This window comes from Neovison vison, chromosome 13 (assembly GCF_020171115.1).
Source record: "Neovison vison isolate M4711 chromosome 13, ASM_NN_V1, whole genome shotgun sequence".
In the NCBI taxonomy this organism is placed as follows: Eukaryota; Metazoa; Chordata; class Mammalia; order Carnivora; family Mustelidae; genus Neogale; species Neogale vison.
The window spans coordinates 77,603,593-77,626,272 of record NC_058103.1 but is presented as its reverse complement, the minus strand read 5'-3'; the positions used below and the strand labels follow the sequence as shown (position 1 = coordinate 77,626,272).

The 22,680-nt window shown below is 33.7% G+C and overlaps 1 protein-coding gene across 2 annotated transcripts in view; it reads right to left on the bottom strand.

The window, feature by feature from the left end:
- Positions 1 to 22,680, bottom strand: part of TRPM7 (transient receptor potential cation channel subfamily M member 7) — a 114,894-nt gene that overhangs the window by 19,554 nt on the left and 72,660 nt on the right. For both annotated transcript variants that reach the window (XM_044229493.1, XM_044229494.1), the window contains 9 exons: positions 19,423 to 19,597; positions 17,386 to 17,512; positions 15,704 to 15,888; positions 14,765 to 14,897; positions 13,431 to 14,146; positions 11,082 to 11,152; positions 6,582 to 6,678; positions 3,835 to 3,905; positions 1,442 to 1,476 (listed from right to left, as the gene is read on the bottom strand). In XM_044229493.1, the coding sequence (XP_044085428.1) occupies positions 1,442 to 1,476; positions 3,835 to 3,905; positions 6,582 to 6,678; positions 11,082 to 11,152; positions 13,431 to 14,146; positions 14,765 to 14,897; positions 15,704 to 15,888; positions 17,386 to 17,512; positions 19,423 to 19,597 (1,610 nt within the window). The remainder of the gene's footprint in view (positions 1 to 1,441; positions 1,477 to 3,834; positions 3,906 to 6,581; positions 6,679 to 11,081; positions 11,153 to 13,430; positions 14,147 to 14,764; positions 14,898 to 15,703; positions 15,889 to 17,385; positions 17,513 to 19,422; positions 19,598 to 22,680) is intronic.

The following is a 22,680-nucleotide window of genomic DNA, read 5'->3' as shown; positions in this document are numbered from 1 at the left end:
GCTCAAGACTCAAAAGACCAGATTCAGAAAGGTCCTCTGAAGTAGGGAACTTTTGCATCGCTTTCTAGTTCTTACCTTTGATGTGATCCTGATGTTTCCCACTGATTTTCACCTTAATATAAATATTTTAGCATACTAAGTATTTTGACCCCACCCTCATCCCCTTGCTAATGAACTACTCTATTCTCAGGAACCAGAGTGCTAACCAACTCCACCTTTCTGGGTATTTCTATGATTCAACATTCTATGAGATTCTTTTCTTAGCTGAGTGAATGTTAACTTCAAGCACCTATTCTGCATTTACATCCAACGGTTTTGGTTACAAAAGACCATACACTCTGAAGAGTTCTAACTACAGATTGGTCTTCCGAATGCCATGCAAGCCCGGAATATCCAAAGAACCCAAATATTGCATATCCATGTGGCATCTGGTTTTTTTCTCTATATATTCACATATATTTCTGGGAGACAGAAGAAAATAGGGAACACTGTGGAATATGTAATTTCTTTCTCAGGTAGCCCATATACAAAAGTAACTCAACCATGTGTCCTGTATTAAATGGGCATCAAAACATGAGGACTTTTTTTTTTTTTTAATGTTCTTTAGAATTCTATAATACTAATTCTCAGGCTGGAAACACATAGATTATCTTTGATTCTTTATCTTTATGCTTAATCTGTACTAAAATTCTTTACTTTGCTGGGATGATTACCTATCAGATCGCCTTTTGTTTCTACTTTGGATTCTGGATTACCATGTCAGCTTTGTCATGGATCTCCCTATATGCAGACTTTCTACTGTATACTGTGTAATTACTATTCTAATTATCTTTCCAAAAGCAGATGCAAGGCTTGTTGCTTAAGATGGGCACAGAAGTCAGCCAACTACAAAGCTAAAGTGTCAAAGTAGATCTTTGAATAAATTTATTCAATAGCAAGTTGGAAATAGGACTAAATAAAATCATAATTGTATCATCATAAGGAAGATTTTAGTAGAGTAGTAATTACAGTATGGCTATAACAACAGTGTAACTATACAAAATAACTAAAATGTATACATTATCTCATAAAAAATGAGTTTTCCCAATCTCTTCTATGTAGAGACAAAAGGCACTAAAATAAATAACCATCAGGCGCCTGGGTGGCTCAATTGGTTAAGCGTCTGCCTTCAGCTTAGGTCATGATCCCAGGGTCCTGGAACTGAGACCCACACTGGGCTCCCTGCTCAGCAGGGAGCCTGCTTCTCCCTCTGCCTTCCCCTTAGTTTGTGCTCTCTCTCTCGTTCTCCCTATCAAATAAATTAAAATCTTTTAAAAATAGTAATAAAATAAATCATCCATATATAAAGGAGTATTTTAAGAAATGGCACAAAGAACAGAAAAAAGACAACATCCAATAACTATGATACTTTCAGGTTAATGATAAGAAAAGGCTTACTCACAGGTCTCTGTTTGATGGTCTATCTTGTAACCAATCCTTTAGTCAAAACAAACACAAAACAAAGGTTAAAGAAAAAAAATCTTTAGATGAAGCATAAATGGTTAACCCTGTTTTGTTTCCTACACTATGTTTTAAGAATAAAGGCTGAAAAATTAATGTGAAGTAAGGACTTTCATACAAATGATCTAATAAAATAATAAATGGATATAACTTCCCTAAGGCCACTCCACAATACAGAATAAAGAATTTCATGACTGTTGTTTATTACAACATAATTACAGTCTGGCTAGTTTTTTTCTGATGACAATTTATATTCTTAAATAATATGTGCCCATTGTCAAAAGAAAAACACAACAAAACCTAAAGAGTAAAATTAAAATCATGCACACTATAAACAAATTTCAAAAACATGTAGGCATATTTCACTGAAGCTCTTTTCTGTATATGTGTATATTGTTTTTATTCTGTAGATTTTTCATCCAATTTTAACTATATAACTAGCTAAAGTATCAAAGTAGATCTTTGAATAAATTTATTCAAGAGCAAGTTGGAAATAGGACTAAATAAAATCATAATTGCATGTTCTGATCCAATTTAGTAATTATTCAGCTATACTTGATCTACGTTATCATATTTCCCAATGAGTTCCTTTTTATTCTGGATTTTTTTTCTAATTTTCGAGAAATTTTTGAATAGTATCTTTTCTTTTTTTTTATGGTTTTAATCACTTTAATCATACTTGTTTTAAATCTATAATTCCACTATCTTCTACTATCTTAAGTTATTAGAGGTTCAATACTGTTTATGTAACTCAAATCCCAGAAGTTTGTTATTTGGCATTTTTCAAGTCATCTTCAATGGAACTTTGTTTGTGGCAAAACTGTGCTGCTTAGGTTCACAATGGGTCCTTCCAGAAAGGAGGAACTGCTACTGTGAAACTGTGTTCACTAACTCCCCTTCCTCATTGAAATAATTTTTTGATAACAAGATTTTCAATAATATTATCTATCTCCTTATAGAAGAATGTAAGTTAACATGTTCTTGATGACCCAGAAAAATTTTGAGTGGTGGTTTCTATACTTGACTGACTAAAGGAGCAATTTTTCTGCTTTTTCCCAAGCTATCTGTCTTTTTCCCAAGCTATTGCTTGCCAGAGTATGCTTTTAAAGAGTGTTTGTAAAATCAAATATTACTTCAGCTGGCTGGTAATGACTTCATATAATTAGTTCCAGTACAAACAAGGGATTCCTGCCTTTCTTTCTTATGCATAAACTTTTCTTTAAAATTTTCTAACCACTGCACAGACAGTAATCCGACACTGGCCATAGCAACATTTTTCTAGATCTATCTCCTGAGGCAAGGGAAATAAAAGCAAAAATAAACTACTAGGGCTACATCAAAAAGTTTCTGCACAGCAAAGGAAACAATCAACAAAACTATAAAGCAACCTATGGAATGGGAGAATGTATTTGCAAATGACATAATTGATAAAGGGTTAGCATCCAAAATATACACAGACATACAACTCAATAGCCCCAAAACAGATAATCCAATCAAAATGGGCAGGAGACATGAAAAGACATTTCTCCAAAGACATACAGATGGCCAACAGGCACATGAAAAGATGCTCAACATCACTCATCAACTGGGAAATGCAAACCAAAACTATAATGAGGTATCATATCACATCTGTCAGCACGGCCAAAAATCAAAAACATTAAGAAACAAGTGTTGGCGAAAATGTGAAGAAAAAAGAACTCTTTTGTACTGCTGGTGGGAATGCAAACTGACACAGACACTGTGGAAGACAATACAGAGGTTACTCAGAAAGCTAAAAATAGAACTACCCCCTGATGTAGTAACTGCACTATTGGGTATTTAGCCAAAAATACAAAACACTAATTCAAAGGAATATATGCACTCCTATGTTTACTGCAGCATTATTTAGACCACCCAAACAATGGAAGCTGCCCAATGTCCAGTGATAGATGAATAAAGAAGATATGGTATATATACAATGGAATATTATTTACTCATAAAAAATAAAACCTTGCCATTTGCAACAACATGGATAGAGCTAGATAGAGTATAACTCTAAGTGAAATAAGTTAGAGAAAGACACATACTGTATGATTACTCATATGTGGAATTAAGAAACAAAATAAATGAGCAAAGAAAAAAAACAAAAACAGAGATAGACAAAACAAGACTCTAATGGTTTGGGAAGAAGGAAGATGGGAGGGAGGATGGGATAAATAGGGGGTAGGGATTAAAGACTACATTTATCATGATGAAATACATAAAAATAGAAAAATAATAATACATACATATATACCTAAATACTTAAATATATGTATCTTAAAATACACATTTATTTAATTGAAATGTACAAACCGGTAGTAAAGCTGCTTTGGAATCTACTTCATGAGTTTCTTGTGTAGATGGCCTTCTACTGCTACTTTCCACTTGAAGAAAAATTTAAAACATACGTTACAAAACTAAAAATTATTTTAATATTAACAGCCAAACACAAGTGTTTCTACACATTTTAACTTTCTTAAAATAATTTATCCTCTCCCCAACATTGCTGATGATAAGAACTACGCAAGGCCAGAGGTCTTTTTACTGGACATCAAAATTATTTATTTTTGTAAAAAGGCAGTAAAAAAGAGTATGAAGGAAAAAGCTTTACTCTTCATATTTCCATTTCTTGTATATCCTACCATGAATATTTTGTGTGTGTACACACCTATCATTTTTTAAACCATAAATGGTAGGATGATATTTATTATATATTTGGGTTTTTTTCTTGTTGGCTTTATAACTTTAAGCTTAGAGATCTTTCCAATATCAGTACACAGAAAATTTCTCTATTCTATTTTGATGCTATATTGAATTTCATACTATGGGTACACAACAATAGTACAGAATAATAACCAAACTCCTATTGATGGACATCTGGTATGATTTCAATCTCCTGTCATTACAACATTGCAATTAATAATCTTATATATACATCATTTTACAGTAATGGGAAAAAAACACCTCATCTTTTCTCCTGTGATTTAAGATGCCATCCTTATCATATCTTGGTTTGTTTATCCTAAATAAACTTTAAAACTAAGCCAAGCCAGGATGTTAAATTCTAAAGTACCTCAGATTTCACAATTTTATGATATAGTAAAGAAAAACCTCAGAATGAATGTGATGGAGAAACTTAGAACAAAATCTGTATTCCAAATGTAGAGGTGGGGGAAAGGTCAGATTTAAGTTCATTAAAAGAGTCTGGGCAAAACTTTTTCAAGATAACGAAACTGACAGATGTATTAAGTATCTAAGTATCTTGAAGAAATGTGGTTAAACAGCAGAGAATCTAGTGTTGATCTAGCCAAAATTACAATAGGACTATATTGGTGGGAAAGAGTAAACATGTGTGTGTATATGTACTCACGTGTGTGTGTGTGTGTGTGTGTGTGTGTGTTTGGGGAACAGAGAGAGGAAAGGAAGAGTTCTATCCTTGCCTTCTTTACTGGGAGGTCAATAGTTATTATCTAAAACTGAAATATGAGGATGCAAAATTAGAAGCATGCTAACTCTAGAAATAATATCCATGTTACTGAAAATGAGTTTTATTTCTTTCCTCCTAACCCTTCTACCATTACTTTTTCTTACTTTATTTCTCCAACTACAATGTTAAATAGAAATGGTAATAGTCAGAATCCCTGCCTTGATTCCCCACCTGGCTTTCAATGTATCATTATGAGATATGGTATTGTGATAACTTTTTATATAGATACCCTTTATTCATATTAAGGAAACTTCATTCTAACTTTGCTAGTTTTAATAATGAATGGATGCAGAATTTCATCAAATGCCTTTTATGCAGCTACTGAACAAACGATTTTTCTCCTCTAACCTATTACTATCATGCCTCAATTATACATACACACACAAATAATTATTTTAAAATGAGATAAATAAAATATATATACATATATATGTATATGTGTGTGTGTGTACTTTTTTAATGTGAGTTCCACATCCAACATGGGGCTTGAACTCACTACCCCAAGATCAAGAGTCATATGCTCTACTGACTGAGCCAGTCAGATACCCCTCGTCAATTATATTTTTTATGTTAATGTTAAACCAACTTGCATTCCTGGAAAACATCCAAGTCGATACTGATCTATACCAAAAGAGAATGAAAAGGGAAATGATGGTCAGGTGGACATCGTAGTGATGTTTTTCTTAAGGAACCTTATAAAGATTATATGCACATTAACGAGAAGGTGATTAATAAATTTATATGCATATATAACTGATTCATAACAAAGTATGATAAGAAAACATCCCCAGGCCTTTATATTACCCAGTGAAAAATTAAAGGTACAAAACAGCATGTATGATATGTTACTTTCTGTGTAAAAATGAGAGGAAGAGGGGCACCTGGGTGGCTCAGTGGGTTAAAGCCTCTGCCTTCAGCTCAGGACATGATCCCAGGGTCCTGGGATCAAGCCCAGCATCGGGCTCTCCACTCAGCCCAGGAGCCTGCTTCCTCCTCTTTCTCTGCCTGCTTCTCTGCCTACTTGTGATCTCCGTCTCTCAAATAAATAAATAAAATCTTAAAAAAAAAAAAATGAGAGGAAGAAAAGACTTCTGCTGTATAAGATGCATAAGTGTGAAACTCTAGAGGATAAATAAAAATAAATGGTTACATGTGAGGCTGAAATGAGAGGCTATTTTCAAACTGCTTGAATGTGTTTGTATCTCAATTCTGAAACAAATAAATGTATTAGCTATTTTTAAAAGTTAAATTAGAAAAGTATTTTGACTAAATGACTATAAAGATTAAAATACAGATTCATTTGTAAAAGTTAAAATCAGCAGATTCATTAAAAATTAAATCTTTATATATTTCATCTTTATGTACTGAACAATTTGTTTAAAAAAATTTAAAAAAAAAAAGAAGAATATTAGGATTATGTATTTTATTCAAGCTTAAAGCAACAGTGATGGACCAGAATCATCACTTTCTGACTCTTGAAAACATTTACTCTTCAGGTGTGTGACATAGATAAAATACATTTAAAGCTTAAATGAGCATGTTTGGTAATATAATTCATGTAGTCACAAATTACCTTGTTCTGAATGAAGAGGAATAGAAGTTTTGCGACATTCAGTAAATCCACCATGAGAACTCACATGTTTCAAAGTGTTTTCAGAAGGAACATCATTCTGCATATTGTACAAATACACAATTTAAAAACAATCAAACTGAATTTCAAATAATTGTTCTAAGTAGCAAAAGAGTCTCTGTATCTATTTAGTTCAATATGCTTTAATCTACCTGGACACCAAAGAGTAAATTACACCAAAGAATAAATTACACTGAAGAGTAAATTAACTGTGACCAAAAAGGTCACAGTTAATTTTCTTCAATGACAATCTAAAAAAACTACATCAAAATATCCTACTTGCTTATTGTTCATAAATCAATCTGAATGAATTGTTTTTCATAGTGATACAACTTCATAAAAAATTGGGGGAAAATACGAAAAACTGTAGGGAAAATAGTAAAACATTTATCAGCTCACCTAAAAAACAAAAAGCTCTTTTACACCAACATGGACAGATTATAACAGTTTAGAGGGTGGAAGAGTGGTTTTTATGGGAAAGAAGGAATGTTTTGGGTAGCTTTCTTACTGATTATATGAGCTGCATATATAACAAAGATCTATTTAATCATTATATGTCACATTTCAATTTTTTCCAGATCTGCTTTGACTTATCTATCATTTCCATGTTTTGGTACTTAAATCTCTTCACATCCTTCCTTTAATGTAGTCAATTCCTTGAATGTTTAGAAAGTCCTCCTGATTTTACTGACTTAGTATTTCTATTTTCTAAAATGATTTGAGTTTTTACGTTTAAAGTTAGAATTCATCTGAGCTTATGAAGTGACTGAAGAACATAAACAGGGGCATCTGGGTGATTCAGTCAGTTATGGGGCTGCCTTTGGCTCAGGTCATGATCCCAGGGTCCTGGGATTGAGCCCCACCATCAGGCTCCTGGCTCAGGGGAGAGCCTGCTTCTCCCTCTCCCTCTACCTGCCACTCTGCCTACTTGTGCTCGCTCTCTGTCAAATAAATAAATAAAATCTTAAAAAAAAAAAAAAAAAAAGAACATAAACAGACTTTTTCTACTCAATTATCCAATTTGTATTTACTGACAAAGCATCTTCCTTCTCAACAATTTCTAATCCAATCCTTCTTATTAAATTCTTATTTGCAGGGCACTGGGTGGCTCAATGGGTTAAGCCTCTGCCTTCGGCTCAGGTCATGATCTCAGCGTCCTGGGGTCAAGCCCCCACACTGGGCTCTCTGCTCAGCCTGCTTCCTTCCTTCCCCACCGCCCCTATGCCTGCTCCTCTGCCTACTTGTGATCTCTCTGTCACATAAATAAAATCTTTAAAAAAAAAAATTCTTATTTGCAGAAGGGTTATTTTGGAGTCACCAAAATGTTTAGCTAAATCTTCATTATTTCAACTGTTCTACCTGAATAGTATTTTATAGTCTAGTTTTCCCTTCCTTTCTTCTTTTTACCTGTACTTTTTCCTGGATGAACAAACTGCATTCAACTAATGTGGGGACAATCCAATACATTCATACTGTTTTCAACTATAAACAGGTCACATACTATTATGCAACTTCAAAATATTCCCAAACCTCTACCACCTTTCAGAAACAATGAGTTTTAAAATGTTACTACAATAAACTATTACTTTTAATAAGTAGATTTAGCTTACATCTCAAGAAAATTAGGCTTTTCTACCTTTGATGCTCTGTGCTCTTCATATATAGCTGATTTATACAGCCAAGTGAGAGTGCTCTCACTTTTACCTGTAGTCACAAAGCAACTCCAATTTCTTTTCTGATTTGTTTCTTTTGAAACCAGTTTTAGCTATTTTTTATTTGTTTTATTTAAGTGCTTTCCTTGATATATACTCTTTGATGCAATGACGTATCGGTTTCACTCTAGTGACAGAAATTCTAGTGCAGGATTGGTGATATGCTTCAAGGTATTTGTAAAACTCCATATACCTTAACAGAAAAAATTTTGTGTATGTGCATTTTTCTGGGAAGAGGGTCTATAGCTTTCATTTGATTTTCAAGGGGTGTATAAATCATAAACATTAAAGAACTCCCAAGTCTCAGATGACCATGAGCTAGGGCTCATTATTCTATTATTACAGTTTGAGTTCTTTTTCTCTAAGTAAATTACTCAAAATTGTTTAATTCAAAACACAGCCACCAGTTTTCTGCCTCCTCACAGAAATGTGTATCTTCTTCTTGCTTTTACCAGAAAGTTACTTGCCCATTCATAAATTTTTAGCATAGTCCTGGCTTTATAGGTTCGTTGTTAAAAGGCGAAATCTGTGGGGAAACCTCCACATATACCCTTCCCCGTTAAGGAACATCCATTTATCCTAAATGACTTCCTGTGTACACCAATTGCTTCATTATACCAAAATGACGCCATGAGAACGTGCTGATAGAATTCTTTCAACTGCCACTGTGACACACTTAGAGACATTTTAAAAGTTGAAATGAAAGGGGCGCCTGGGTGGCTCAGTGGGTTAAAGCCTCTGCCTTCGGCTCAGGTCATGATCCCAAGGTCCTGGGATCAAGCCCTGCATCGGGCTCTCTGCTCAGCAGGGAGCATGCTTCCCCCTCCCCCACCTGACTCTCTGCCTACTTGTGATCTCTGTCAAATAAATAAATAAAATCTTAAAAAAAAAGTTTAATGAAATACATATTAGAGAATGACAGTCTAAGTCAGAGTAACTGTAATTGTTACTGAGGGCTGAGAGAAGCAGAGATATTAAAAAAAAAACATTTAGGAAGCAAAATGACTTAGACTTGGCTATTAAATGGAAGAAAGTAGGAGTGCAGTTTGCCCAAGTAAACCAAAATGTTAATGTTATTAACAGAAGCAGGAAATACAGGAGGAGAAACATGTCTGCTAAGCAAGAAGATGGTGAATTTAAGGTTCTGGCTGCTGAGTTTGACAACTCTTAAGATTTCCAATTAGTTAGTAGTTCTAATCTTTTACTATGGTGTCATGCCAATCCTCTAGTCAGAATCACTCCAAAGATTTACTTTCCCCATACGCATTCCTAGCCTTTGGTTTTCCTGGCAGAAATCCAAATGCTGATATGGCTAGTAAAAAAATTCATGCTATTTCAACTCTATAGCTGAGAAATGATATTCCTGGTATTCTCTTGACTTCTTAGTAACTTTACACAATGGTTACCCTGAACCTTCTCTTTCTCATGTACTCCATCATGCTTTCCACCAGCCTTACTAGAAAAACAAACGCCTTAAGAGTACCAACAACTCCCCAGATCACTTTTTTTTTTTAATTTAAAGATTTTATTTATTTGTCAGAGAGAGAGAGCGCACAAGCAGGGGGAGCAGCAGGCAGGGAGAGAAGAAGGCTCCCCACTGAACAAGGAGCCCAATGTAGGACTCAATTCCAGGACCTTGGGATCATGACCTAAGCTGAAGGCAGATGCCCAAACAACTGAGCCACCCAAGCACCCTCCCCAGACTACTTTTTTAAAAATCCCCTTTAATATTAAAAAGGGTTTGCATAGTTTATATAGGATGAAATACACAGATTCTTAAATGGTAAGAGAACAGTTTTAGCAGTCTTTCTTTCCAACTCAAACACCTGTGCAACAATTTTGTCAGTCTTCCCATAAAAGAAGTTCTACTTGTTAATCCTTATCATCTGCATGCTCAATTTCACTCCATCCATGTCTTCTTATTTTTATATTGTAATTCCCAGTCAGCCCTCCCTCCCTGTAAGAAACTGAAAGATAAAACAAGAGATACAACTTTAAAAAAACTGGATTCCCTACTCATTCCTTTCCCTCATATTAAGACCATCATGGGTATTTATGAAAGCAACGGTTAAGAAATACTTCTTACTCATTATTCCACACACTTAAAAATTTACTTAACAAACATTTATTGAATATCTTACACCTGCACGTTATATTGGAGTTATTGCTATATTTAGCTTTTTACTGCTTGGCTAGAGGTTTACATTCTAATAAAATTCTGGGCCTGGCAGAGTTCAGTTCAGTATTTAGTCATGGGGAAATGTACAGGGAGAAGCATTTTTAAAAAGAGAAATGTTAAATAGGTGTTTTTTATTTTCATCAATTTAAAAATGCAGGTTATTCGCAGATTTTTTCATATTTCTTTCTTTCTTTTTTTTTCTAAAGGACTTTATCTTTTGAGAGAGAGTGAGCGAGCAAGTAAGGGGGGGAGCACAAAGGGAGAATGAAAGGGAGAAGCAGACTCTCCAATGAGCTTAGAGTCCTATGTGGGCCTTGATCCCAGGACCTTGAGATCATGACCTGAGCTTAAGGCAGATGCTTAAGTGACCTAGCCACCTGGGTGCCCTGTTTCTTCTTTTTAAATGGTGTACAGCTTTTAAATACTTGGGATAATCATGGTGGTGATCGTCTCTGCTAAAACTGTTTTTACTGAAATGTTTAGTTCTATTTTGAACTAAATCCCCAAATAGCAAAATAAGACTTAATTGTGCTGTTGTAAGGATTTACTTACAGATAATATTTCTTTTATCTTGTTCGATGCTTCTTTAAACTTCTGTAAATAATCTATGCTATCTCTGTGACCTTAAAGAGAAAAAAAAAATTACAACAAAAATATATACTTTTTTCTTATCAAAATAATGTCATTGTCTAAAGTCTACATAAAAAAGTGATTTGTATTGTTTTCTAAGTAGTTTTGATGGGTCTAAAGTTTCCTATAGATCTTTGGATATATACCAAAAATATGTCAAGAAGCTAGAGAAGATGAATAGTTCAGTATATATTGTAACAGCAAAAGTCAAAGGCCTCCTCAAACAACCCTACATGTGATATGAATTGCTTGAAATTTAGAAAGAAAAAAGGGAAGCAATTACTTTCACTATTAATAATATAAAATTACAAAGAGACTCTTAATCTCACAAAACAAACTGAGGGTTGTGGGGCGCGGGTGGGTAAGGAGAGGGTGGTTGGGTTATGGACACTGGGGAGGGTATGTGCTATGGTGAGTGCTGTGAAGTGTGTAAACATGGCGATTCACAGACCTGTGCCCCTGGGGCTAATAATACATTATATGTTAATAAAAACTTTTTAAAAAGTTATTTTTAAAAATATAAAATTACATATATAATATTTACTATACATATATATCCACTATATACACACACATATAATATATCCACTATACACACACACATCGTATCTAGAAATAAATATGTAGGTTATCTACGCATATTATTTCAAGTGACAATATACTAACATACAGACTGTATTATACCGTTAAAAAATAAATTGCGATAGATTTTATGTAGGAAAAGTTGTCTCTATAAATCCACAGTGAACTTCACCCAGTCTAGCAGTAGAGATCAGGATGCTCATTACCTAGATAACTTACAGGGTTGACCTCAATGTGGAGATTATATAGACATACGATATTCTCTGATCAATCTCCATACATGTTTCATTCCTAGGTAAACTTCTAAGTTAGGAAGGCTAAAACAAGTGTTAAGACCAGGTTAGGAAGCTACCTGATGGAAAAATTCAAACCTGAAGAGACAGAGGGCCTCATTCATGCCTCAGAACATTCTGGTCATGTCCACAAACAACCCAAGTTGTTTTCTAAGAACTTCTTCTTCTTCTTTTTTTTTTTTTTTTTTTAAAGATTTTATTTATTTTTTTGACAGACTGAGATCACAAGTAGGCAGAGAGGCAGGGCAGAAAGAGAGAGAGAGAAAGGGGGAAGCAGGCTCCCTGCTGAGGAGAGAGCCCAATGCGGGACTTGATCCCAGGACTCTTGTATCATGACCTGAGCCGAAGGAAAAGGCTTCAACCCACTGAGCCACCCAGGCGCCCCATCTAAGAACTTGTTAAATATTTTAAACTTTACTAATCTAATAGGAAGACTGTTACAACACTATATTCTCCCAAATACTAGAGACCTAGCTAGCTCTATGAAATATTCTCTCTTCACCTTCTTCCATATGGCACACTGTCAATATTAAAATGTGCTTAGGTCTCCCCCATCATTAACAACAAAACAAATAAAAAACCTTACCTACAAACCACAGTATTAGTTATTTCTTTCTTTTTACCTTCACAGTGAGCTTTATAGTTGCTCCCCAGGTACTCTTTACACTCCCTCCTCCCATTCACAATTTATTTCAATATAATCTGGCTTCTCCCTCAACCACTTACTGAAACAGATTCCACCAAGGCCATTAATTTGTTATCATTGCCAAAATAAATATATTTTCAGTCCTTATTTTACTTTAGCTATCTGAAGTGTAAGAATGAATCATTCCTTTCTGAAATGCTCTCCTCTCTGGGCAGTAGTGGTTTGACCATATATCCTCACTTTCCAAGTAGAGTCCTGGCTTTCCCTATTAGCCTAATTGTAATTATTAGCATACCCTTTCACTATCAAAAGTGTACAGGTTGAGATGAAAAATTATATGGCCACCCAATTTTTAAGATATTGCTCTTTTCCAGTTATTTCTACCTAGCTTCCCCTGTACCTTTCTATTATTCCCTAAGTATCTAACATTTATGAATCACTCAGGTTCTTTCAACAAGTTAACCAAATTCAATAAAAGAGTCTCAAAATCAAAAGTAAGAGACCAAGTAAGTGTTATATATAAATTCAATGAAGAGGTTATGTGCCAACACAACTATTACAGCTCAATTCAACCTATTTCCCCCACCTGATTCCTTTTAAAAGTTTTAGAACTGTATTTTATGAAATGCAGTCCCCACTTAACCATATAAGTACATGGTTTTATTAATTAGCTATTTATTTTATCTCTAAGGTGTTAATTTTAATAAAAGAATAATATTGATAATACAAATATTAGTTTCCCAAACTTACCTACAAATGCTCCAAATTCTACATTATCCCCTTCTGCAGCTTTAGCGCAAACAATTTCTTGATCTTTGGTTACAGTTTCTAAGTGGCTTTTACAGCTTGGCTGGGAAGGTGTACTAACAAAAAATTTGGTTGGAGGGGACGACAGATGTGGTATGCTGTTAGAAGAACTGCCTAATTTTTGATTTTTACTTAACATTTTTAACATTTCTACCCCATGTATTCTCTGTCGCAGTTCTGGAGGAGAAATAGCACTTGGGAATAAGGCACCACAAGAGGAACCAGCCTCTGGGAAATTGAATTCTTTTCTCTGGGGTATCACAGGTAAATCCTGACCAAATATGTTACATTGGGGATCTTTTTCATCTTTCATAAAAATATTACAAAGAAAGGGATTAGTACTTTCAAGACCACCTTGAGGAAGCGAGGTGCTAAGTGTATTTACAACACTGTGCTTTTTCCATACAGAAGGTCTTACAGGACCATCGTCAATAAGGTTTTGAGCCAAATGTTTGGAAATGCTCAATTCTCGTGTGATTTCATTGTGAACTTTGCTAGCTTCCGAAGCTTTCTGGGCAGTGAGTGTTTTTAATGTATCTACAGTCAGGGCTGAAAGATCTTGCAAATGGCCAATTTGAGAATCTAACGACTGTAATGATCTTTTTATATAGTTGACGCGGTCTCCAACTTCTTTAATTTGAATGCACATCTGCTCCACCCTGTAGGGAAAAACAGGCTTTTTATAAATGTTAAAAATTAATGTTTTGGAGACTCTTTTTGTAATCTCAATAAATGACAACAGTAAAAAGAAATTTTACATGCACTCAAATAAGCTAAGATATAAAATAAAATGATTATTTATTTCTTTATAAAAGACACACCTAGTGTTTAAAAAGGGTCTGGTGCTGATTTTATTATAATAAAATCAAGATTTCAAAAAACATTTTTGTTACTATTATAATTTGCCCACATCAAAGTAAGACACATGAAAATGAGTATAAAGTTACATATACATAGAAATACCATTACCATTATTATAACTATACTATCAGCTTCCAGAATGTAGCAAAGCCATAAGAAAAAAAAAAAACTTTAAAATATAGTTTCACTTTTCTTCACTGACTAGTAAAGAATATTCATTCTTCTGTCCTCTGTAACAAATGTTAAAAAATAATAAGAAACTGACTTACTTATACTAAATATTAGAAGTGAATTTCTTCTGATATATAGAACTACTACTAAGCTTACTTATTTGACATAAATTGAACAATGACCATGTATAAGGCATATCAGAATCCACTGTGACATAATCAATTATAATTAAAGAACTTCTGAACCTTTCAAAAGTGACACGAATTCTCTCTTCACTCCCAGAATGGAATTTGTCATCTTTTTCATTAAAATACATCTCAACACACTGTTCTTCAAAGTCATGTAGTTTCTTTTGATCTTCTTCTGTTAAAAAAAGTTCTAAGGAGGGAAAAGAAAAAAAAAAAATTAAGACTATCAAGATATCAAATTACAGCTCATGAGTCTTATGATTTAGGGTTCATAAGACTATATCCATCATCTGTAATGTTTTTTCTTTTTACTCTAATGTTTCTAAAGCACTGGACAAGTATTTCCATTTTTTTTTCTTCAGCAGAACAGTTTCAGGTACCTTTCTTCTAATTTCCTCTTCCTACAAAACACTCTTCCCCTGGTTGGCTTATGGACATTGGGGAGGGTATGGGCTATGGTGAGTGCTGTGAAATGTGTAAGCCTGTGATTCACAGACCTGTACCCTTGGGGCAAATAACACATATGTTAATAAAAATAATTCTTTAAAAACCACTCTTCCCCTATCTCTCTTTATTCCTCTCCCTCACTCATCCAGGTAGAGGATTTAAGAATCAACTTTGTAGAACAGAAAGTCACTGTAAAATTTTAAGCACAGATATGATGATTAGTCTCATGTAGTATACAGAATAAACTGAAAGTGTTGTTTACAGAGCAGCAAAAAAATGGTTTGTAGAACAGCAAATGTCATGGTTTATATTACCATTTTAACAAAAACAAACTGACATGCCATATTCAAAAAGAAATTTAATACTAAATACACTTTTATAGATACTTTATTATACTTAAAACTCCTTTATGCTCAGACAAATTCAACAAAAGCGTTTTATTAGTAAAATAAACCAATTAAGTCTTCTGAGTAAAATTAATACTTAACTTTCACTATAATACTGATAAGTGATAAAATAAAAACATTTCCCTTAATATATTTTACTTACTTGGTCCATCTGAAGTCTTATCTTTTTTTCTTCTTTTACATATGCAGCAAAACAGAGAAACTATATGGCTAAGAATGATAAGTGGTGGAGGCAGAACAGGTTTCTCATGATAAGCCATAATAAAATGATAACGTTGGTACTTCCATACAATATTGGAAATTGCCTTCACTTGTAAATACACATTGCTTGAGTAACAAAGAATAAAAATAAAACATAGCTAAATCACATAATAAAATTTTAAATACTAAAGATTTTACTGCAATTCTGCTCTAAACAAGGATTCAAAAGAATACCATACACAAGACTAAAAAGCAAATGAGAAACTGGAAAAAATATACGCAGTAAATATAAGGCACAAGTTTGGTATTGTTGAGGATCTTATAATTACAAACTCCCAGAAAAATGGGCAGAAAATATGATCTTAAGATTTTAAAGTTATATGTAAATAATAAAACTATAAGAAAATATTCAATCTCAGTAGCAACAAAATATGTGCATACAAAAACAAGATACTCTTATGTACTATCAAATTAGCAACCTTAATTTAAAGATAATAATACCTAGTGTTGGCAGAGATTTGGGGGTGCACGCCTACTTTAGCTTAAATGCAAAGTCCTAAAAATGCATAACTGGACAGTTCTACTTTTAGGAAAACAATCCAAGGACATAATTAAGGAATGATCAAGAATTTAACCACAGCTGGGGCGCCTGGGTGGCTCAGTGGGTTAAGCCGCTGCCTTCGGCTCAGGTCATGATCTCAGGGTCCTGGGATCGAGCCTCCCATCGGGCTCTCTGCTCAGCAGGGAGCCTTGCTTCCCTTCCTCTCTCTCTGCCTGCCTCTCTGCCTACTTGTGATCTCTCTCTGTCAAATAAATAAATAAAATCTTTAAAAAAAGAAAAAAGAAAAAGAATTTAACCACAGCATAGTTTCTGGGAACAAAAAATTATAAACAACCTAACTGAACAATGTTATCATATTGGTTGAAAAATTAAGGTCTCTACATCATGGAATACCAGGTAGGCATTAAAAATAAAATAGAGATATTTATTAATGTGGGATAATATTCATGTTTTCCTTAGTCAAAAACAGTATAAAAAGGGGTGCCTGGGTGGCTCAGTGGGTTAAGCCTCTGCCTTCGGCTCAGGTCATGATCCTGGGGTCCTGGGATTGAGCCCCACATCGGGCTCTCTGCTCAGCAGAGAGCCTGCTTCCTCCCTCTCTCTCTGCCTGCCTCTCTGCCTACTTGTGATCTCTGTCAAATAAATAAATAAAATCTTAAAAAAAAAAAGTATAAAAAATATTAAGAATTTTATTTTTGAAGAGAAAAAATGATTCATATATATTCATAAAAAACAGAAAGATGTATGCCAAAATATTGAGATTTTTGATGACTTGCCTTTTTGTTTTATATACTGAGCGTGTGTACTCCTTGGCAACTTAGTATAATTCCCAAATAAAAGTTAAATTTATAAAAGAACTGCATGTTGAAAGATAATTAAGTCTCAAATTTAAAGTCTCATTTGATTTGAAAAAGTATGCCTTCTCATTTGTAATTTTCTACGATAATTATAGTAGTTTAAACTTCAAGAAAACCTTGAGATTTGAAATTTTGTAGAATTCTTTCAAAATAAGAATTATATATTAAATCTCATTACAATAAGCAAATGAATAAAAGTCTTACTTGAAAAATGCAATAAGAAGATTGACCATAATGATATACTGTACAAAGAGGTAGACTGCTTGAAGAAATGGGGTCAACCATGTTCCAGGACCACAGATTTGAGAGATAGTGGAATCATTTGCACACACTTTAGAAAGAAGAACAAAAATTAGATACAGTAATCACACCAGTAAATATTTTTGATTAGTATTTGTTTGTTTGAAGGAAGTTTCAATATGTAAAAATCTGTTTCAGACTCTAGTAAAGAGCTTATGGGCAAGCACTTGGAATACAAACTTAAAAATACTCCAACACAGAAAAATTTTGTGAGGGATATGGGTAGCTGTTCTACTACTCTATTGCAGAGGAGGAGGTACATAGTTGTGTGTTATATCTGCACTTCAAGACAGAGTTCAGCTTGAGGAACAGTAAGTAGAATAAAATCTGCAGATTCAGCCACACTTTATCATTTCTGTAAGAAAAATAACTGAACTATAAAATAGTACAGTAAACTCATAGTAAATTTACAAATATAAAGATCACTGAGTTAATCTTATTATGTCACAAGAGAGTTGAAAGAGTGGTCAATATATACAATGATTAGGTCTGAATTCCTTGCTTTTCATTAACTCCACCAGGAATGTTTCTGAAGCCAAAACACAGCTGAATGAAAAAGCAAGGAAAAGAAGAGCTTTAGTACCCACCAGAGTATTAAAGAATTAAGTAAAACAAGTTAAGCAGTGTAAGGATTAGAATTAAATAATCATGAATTAGTGACAAGTTTTATATAAATGCTTACAATTAGTATTTCTATAGCAATCATTTAGGAACATACACACCATTAAAACACTCAATGGCGCTATCATTCCTTTCAAATTGGTTTCACAGGCAAATGAATGCACAAGGTTCTTTCAATCTTAAAAAGTTTTATCAATGCATTTCCATTCTATTCAGATTTGTATGATGTAGCAAATACCCAAGGAAGAGAATGAGGGAGACTATAAAGCTATATCCAATGCTTTATAACAACTAAACCAGAGTCATGTTAGAAAAAGGGCAGAAAATGAAAACCTGAAAATGACACTGAACAGGAAAGCACTGAACACAAAGTTTGAGCAGGCTGGTAAAACTTCACGGTTTTAAGCAAAACCTGATAACATCTAAAGACCACTAGGTACCCACCTCCTGACCTAATCACCTGTAAATAGGAAGGTAGGGAGCAACAACCGGTGGGGGTAAGGAAGGAGTAAAGACAGGAGAGAAACTGCAAAAGAGATCAAGAGCAAACTAATCAAGTAAAGATTCTAAAGGACAACTGTGGACCTCAGTAGAAGAACATCCTTGAAAGCCAGCAACATCACCTATGTCCACAAGTTATCTAGCCTCATTAGCTAAAACAATTTTTTTAAAAAAATTATTTTAGTTTTTGTGCTGCTGAAGTGATACGCAGAAAATGTATTCACAGTTGGATTTTGTTAATTTAAGAGTTTATCCAACCTACCATGACTGGTCTAATCACTGTAATCCTATCATCCTTGCCACGAAACTAAAGCCAATTTGAGCTAATGAGATTTAAGGAATAGGTTTACTGGGAGCCTTTTGAGAAAGGGACTTTTTACCCTTAAGGGAACCAGGGAAACACTGTCTCTTTCCTCCCACTGCTAGTGACAGTGTTCTAATCAGAAAGGAAACCCGTATAAATCAGACACTGTGATTACAGCGCAGTAGAATGAAAAAGAACAGGTGTTCTTAACTATGAATTAACAAACCCCAAAGACCATTCTACCTCTGAACTTTGTGTTACATGAGCTAATAAATATCCTTATTGTATAAGTCAGGTTAGGCCAGATTCCCATTTGTGGCTGAAAAAATTCTAAAATACTTTTTTGGATTAATTTTTATAGATTTTTTTCCGGTCTTATTAATGAATGTATTTTCGGAGGGCTTAAGTTTGTAATAACAGTTTGACTTGTGAAAATATGTAATATTATTGTAATGCAATTATGACTTTAAAACACAAAACAAACAAAAGATGAATTTATAAACATAAACCCTTACCATCAATTTCATATGCATAAACTTCACCAAAAATCATCCAGTATGGATGAAAAACTATATCTTTAGCAAGAGTCCAAGATGGTGCTTCACGAGGATAAAGTATTGCCTTTCTGGGAACACCAAAACTAAGTAATACAAGAGCCATAATCACTACAATGTAGAACATATTGGCTACCTGTTAAAAAATGAACACTGTTAAAATACATGGGAATTTAAAAACAATGATAACTTTTTCATCTTAAAATAGTTCCAATGTTCTAATAAATAACTGGAGTCTTTGAGTTTCTTTTCACTCTTAGTACTAGCATTCAGGAACATCTAATCACGACATAAATCTTAACATCAAGATTATGGTAAAAGGTGATGTGTGAAGCTAGACAGGACAGGGGCACATTCTATATGACGAACTGTATCACTGGTTCCAACTGGAGTCTGCCTATCTTGACTCCATGAAGATTCAAAGAGGTATAGATACATGAGCAGATTCATGGAATCAATTTCTGTTAAGTGCTATTTCTAAAACTGTAGTGTTATTGTACTGGAGGTTCAGACTCACTTTTCTACCTCCCTTTGATAACTGTCCTTTGCCTACTTCATACACAGAAAGACACTCTTCTCATTCATCTTGAACCCTATACCATGATCCATTATCCTGGGCTGTGAAAACCTCTAGGAGCTAAATAAAATAATAAACTGGAATTATCAGCATGGGTGTTGAAAAAGATAAGTGACACCAATTAACTGATTAAAAAGTCCTTTTACAAATCAGGCAGTGTGCAATTCTTTAATTTAAACAAAGGTGAAAAAAAAGCCCAATTGGACTATCACCTAATAAATCAATGAAAAATAATTTTTATTAAGTCACAATGTGAACTTCGAAATCATTACTCAAGAAATCTAAGAGTGAATTGAAATCCCATAACAGAACTTCAATTTCTATCCACTTAATTAGGGGTACAAGCGCTCAGCATTTATATCTAAAAAAGTGAATGTTGTCTCATTCCAACAATGTAGTATTTATCCACAAATAATCTACGAGGGGAAAATCCACACAGATCAAGGTAGACTACATTTATAATAAATCTGTACTTTACCAATGACTACAATAAACCTAACAAACCAATAATTGCAATAAAATAACCTAAAAAATTATTATGACATTTACATAAAATTTTCAAACAAATATATAGTGAGTAGAAATGGAAGGCAGGAATGTGAAAGGGGAAGACCATAGTTTTGCTTTTTTTTTTTAATTTTTAAAATTACAAAATATTTATATGTAATTATTTAGACTTGATTCTTCATCTTAAAAATTCTTACAAATCTGCCTATTAATTTCCTTTTTAGAGTTGAGTCTCTGAGACTTGCAATCGAAGAGTCCTAATACTCTCCAAGATTCAGTTTTCTTATTTGTAAAATAGTCAAATAATGCCTTCTTTGAGGGTTTAATAAACACACTAAGAGAATGTATGCTGTCATAACAAGGTTTCAACAATATCTTGGGATAAAATATTTTAAAAGGCAAATCATCAAAACATTATTAATGACATCTGAAATACTATGGATTCCAAATATTTATCTGTAATTAAACAAAAAGGCCAAGTCGAAAATTCAAAATCATATTCAAATCTGTACTGAGGTATCCTAAAATTATTCAAAGTCTATGACTAATGATTCACAGAGCTTTCTGGATTTCACACCTTTCACATAAAGCCTATTTGAAAACCTTCCTTACACCTGATCTTAATTTAATTAAAAATATTTAAATATCCCATTTTCACATATATAAAATGAAGATTTCTAGCTTGAATATACAGATACATGGAGTAAGTGGGAAAAGGTTAGTATTTACCCTGCAGTTTTCCTAAGTGTGATCTTTATTAATGATATTAATAAAGGAATATTTCTTCTATTTTCATCTTTTGTATCTTTAATCTTTTCAAAGCTTTTTCTCTGATTAGAAATTCCCTGCTCAGGAAAAGTTCCTATTTGCCAAACTTTCAAATACCATATTCTTTGTGAAAGCCTTCATGACAGAAATAGGTACTATCTCATCAGTCTTCACACAAGTTTATCTTTCTGTAGCTATCTATCTGTTCACATGCTTGTCTTATGTACTAAACTGTGAGTTCTACAAGGCTCTGCACCATGTTTTATTCATTTTTGTAGTTTCAGCTTAGTATAGTGCATAGCATACAACAGATATATAATGACAAAAGAAACAAGGTTAAATTAACCTAGAAACCTACTATTATAAAATTCATCTCCTTTATTATTTAAAGGTATACTTAAATGAAGAATTTCTTATACTCTGCAGCACCTACTTAAACGGGTAATTAGAATATTAACCATTTTGAAAGTTCTAAAGGGGGTAGAAAAGGAAAATGGCACTAGGAGAAACAGAAAATGATGTGATAGATGACTGGCTGAAGAGGGGAAAGACAAATAATCCTGGTGGAGAATAGTTCTAAAGAACATAGATAAAGAAGAAAATGAAATATATATTTGAACTCCTCATAACTTAGAGATGGGAAAACTGGCAGGAGTGCTGGAAGCATGAGAGAGACAAGATTCAGATGAAAATCCAGATAGCTCCTATTTCTTTCTCCTGGCTTCTCCCTACTTTCCTAATTTCCATCTTTTATTATTATGGTTGTTCACTTCTGTATTTCCCATACCTCTAATTTACTGTACACTACCATTACATTAACCTGATGCCACTAAATCACTAAATAATCTGGTAGTCAATGAAAATTGGGAGCACCTTTTTGCATGCTAAAACTAGTTTTTTTTAAAAGATTTTATTCGTTTATTTGACAGAGAGAGATTACAAGTAGGCAGAGAGACAGGCAGAGAAAGGGGAAGCAGGCTTCCTGCTGAGCAGAGAGATCCTAGGACCCTGAGACATGATCTGAACTGAAGGCAGAGGCTTAACCCACTGAGCCATCCAGGTGCCCTGCTAATACTAATTTTTTCCCACAAGCCTAAATCCCCTAACTTTTCCTGCAAACACCACAACTTTATGAAAGAATATAAAATGGATAAATAATATAAAGAATATAAAATGGATAAATAATGAGTACTTCTCTGAAATGACAAATAGTAAATTCTCGATCGGGGAAACAGAGGATATATTCTACTGGAAGGGAAATGTATAGCCCAAAAAAGCAAATAATTAAACTTTATATTTAGAAAACTTTAAAAAAAATCCTATTTTGATGATGGTAATAATCCTCTGAGCTAGTGGGATTATTCAGA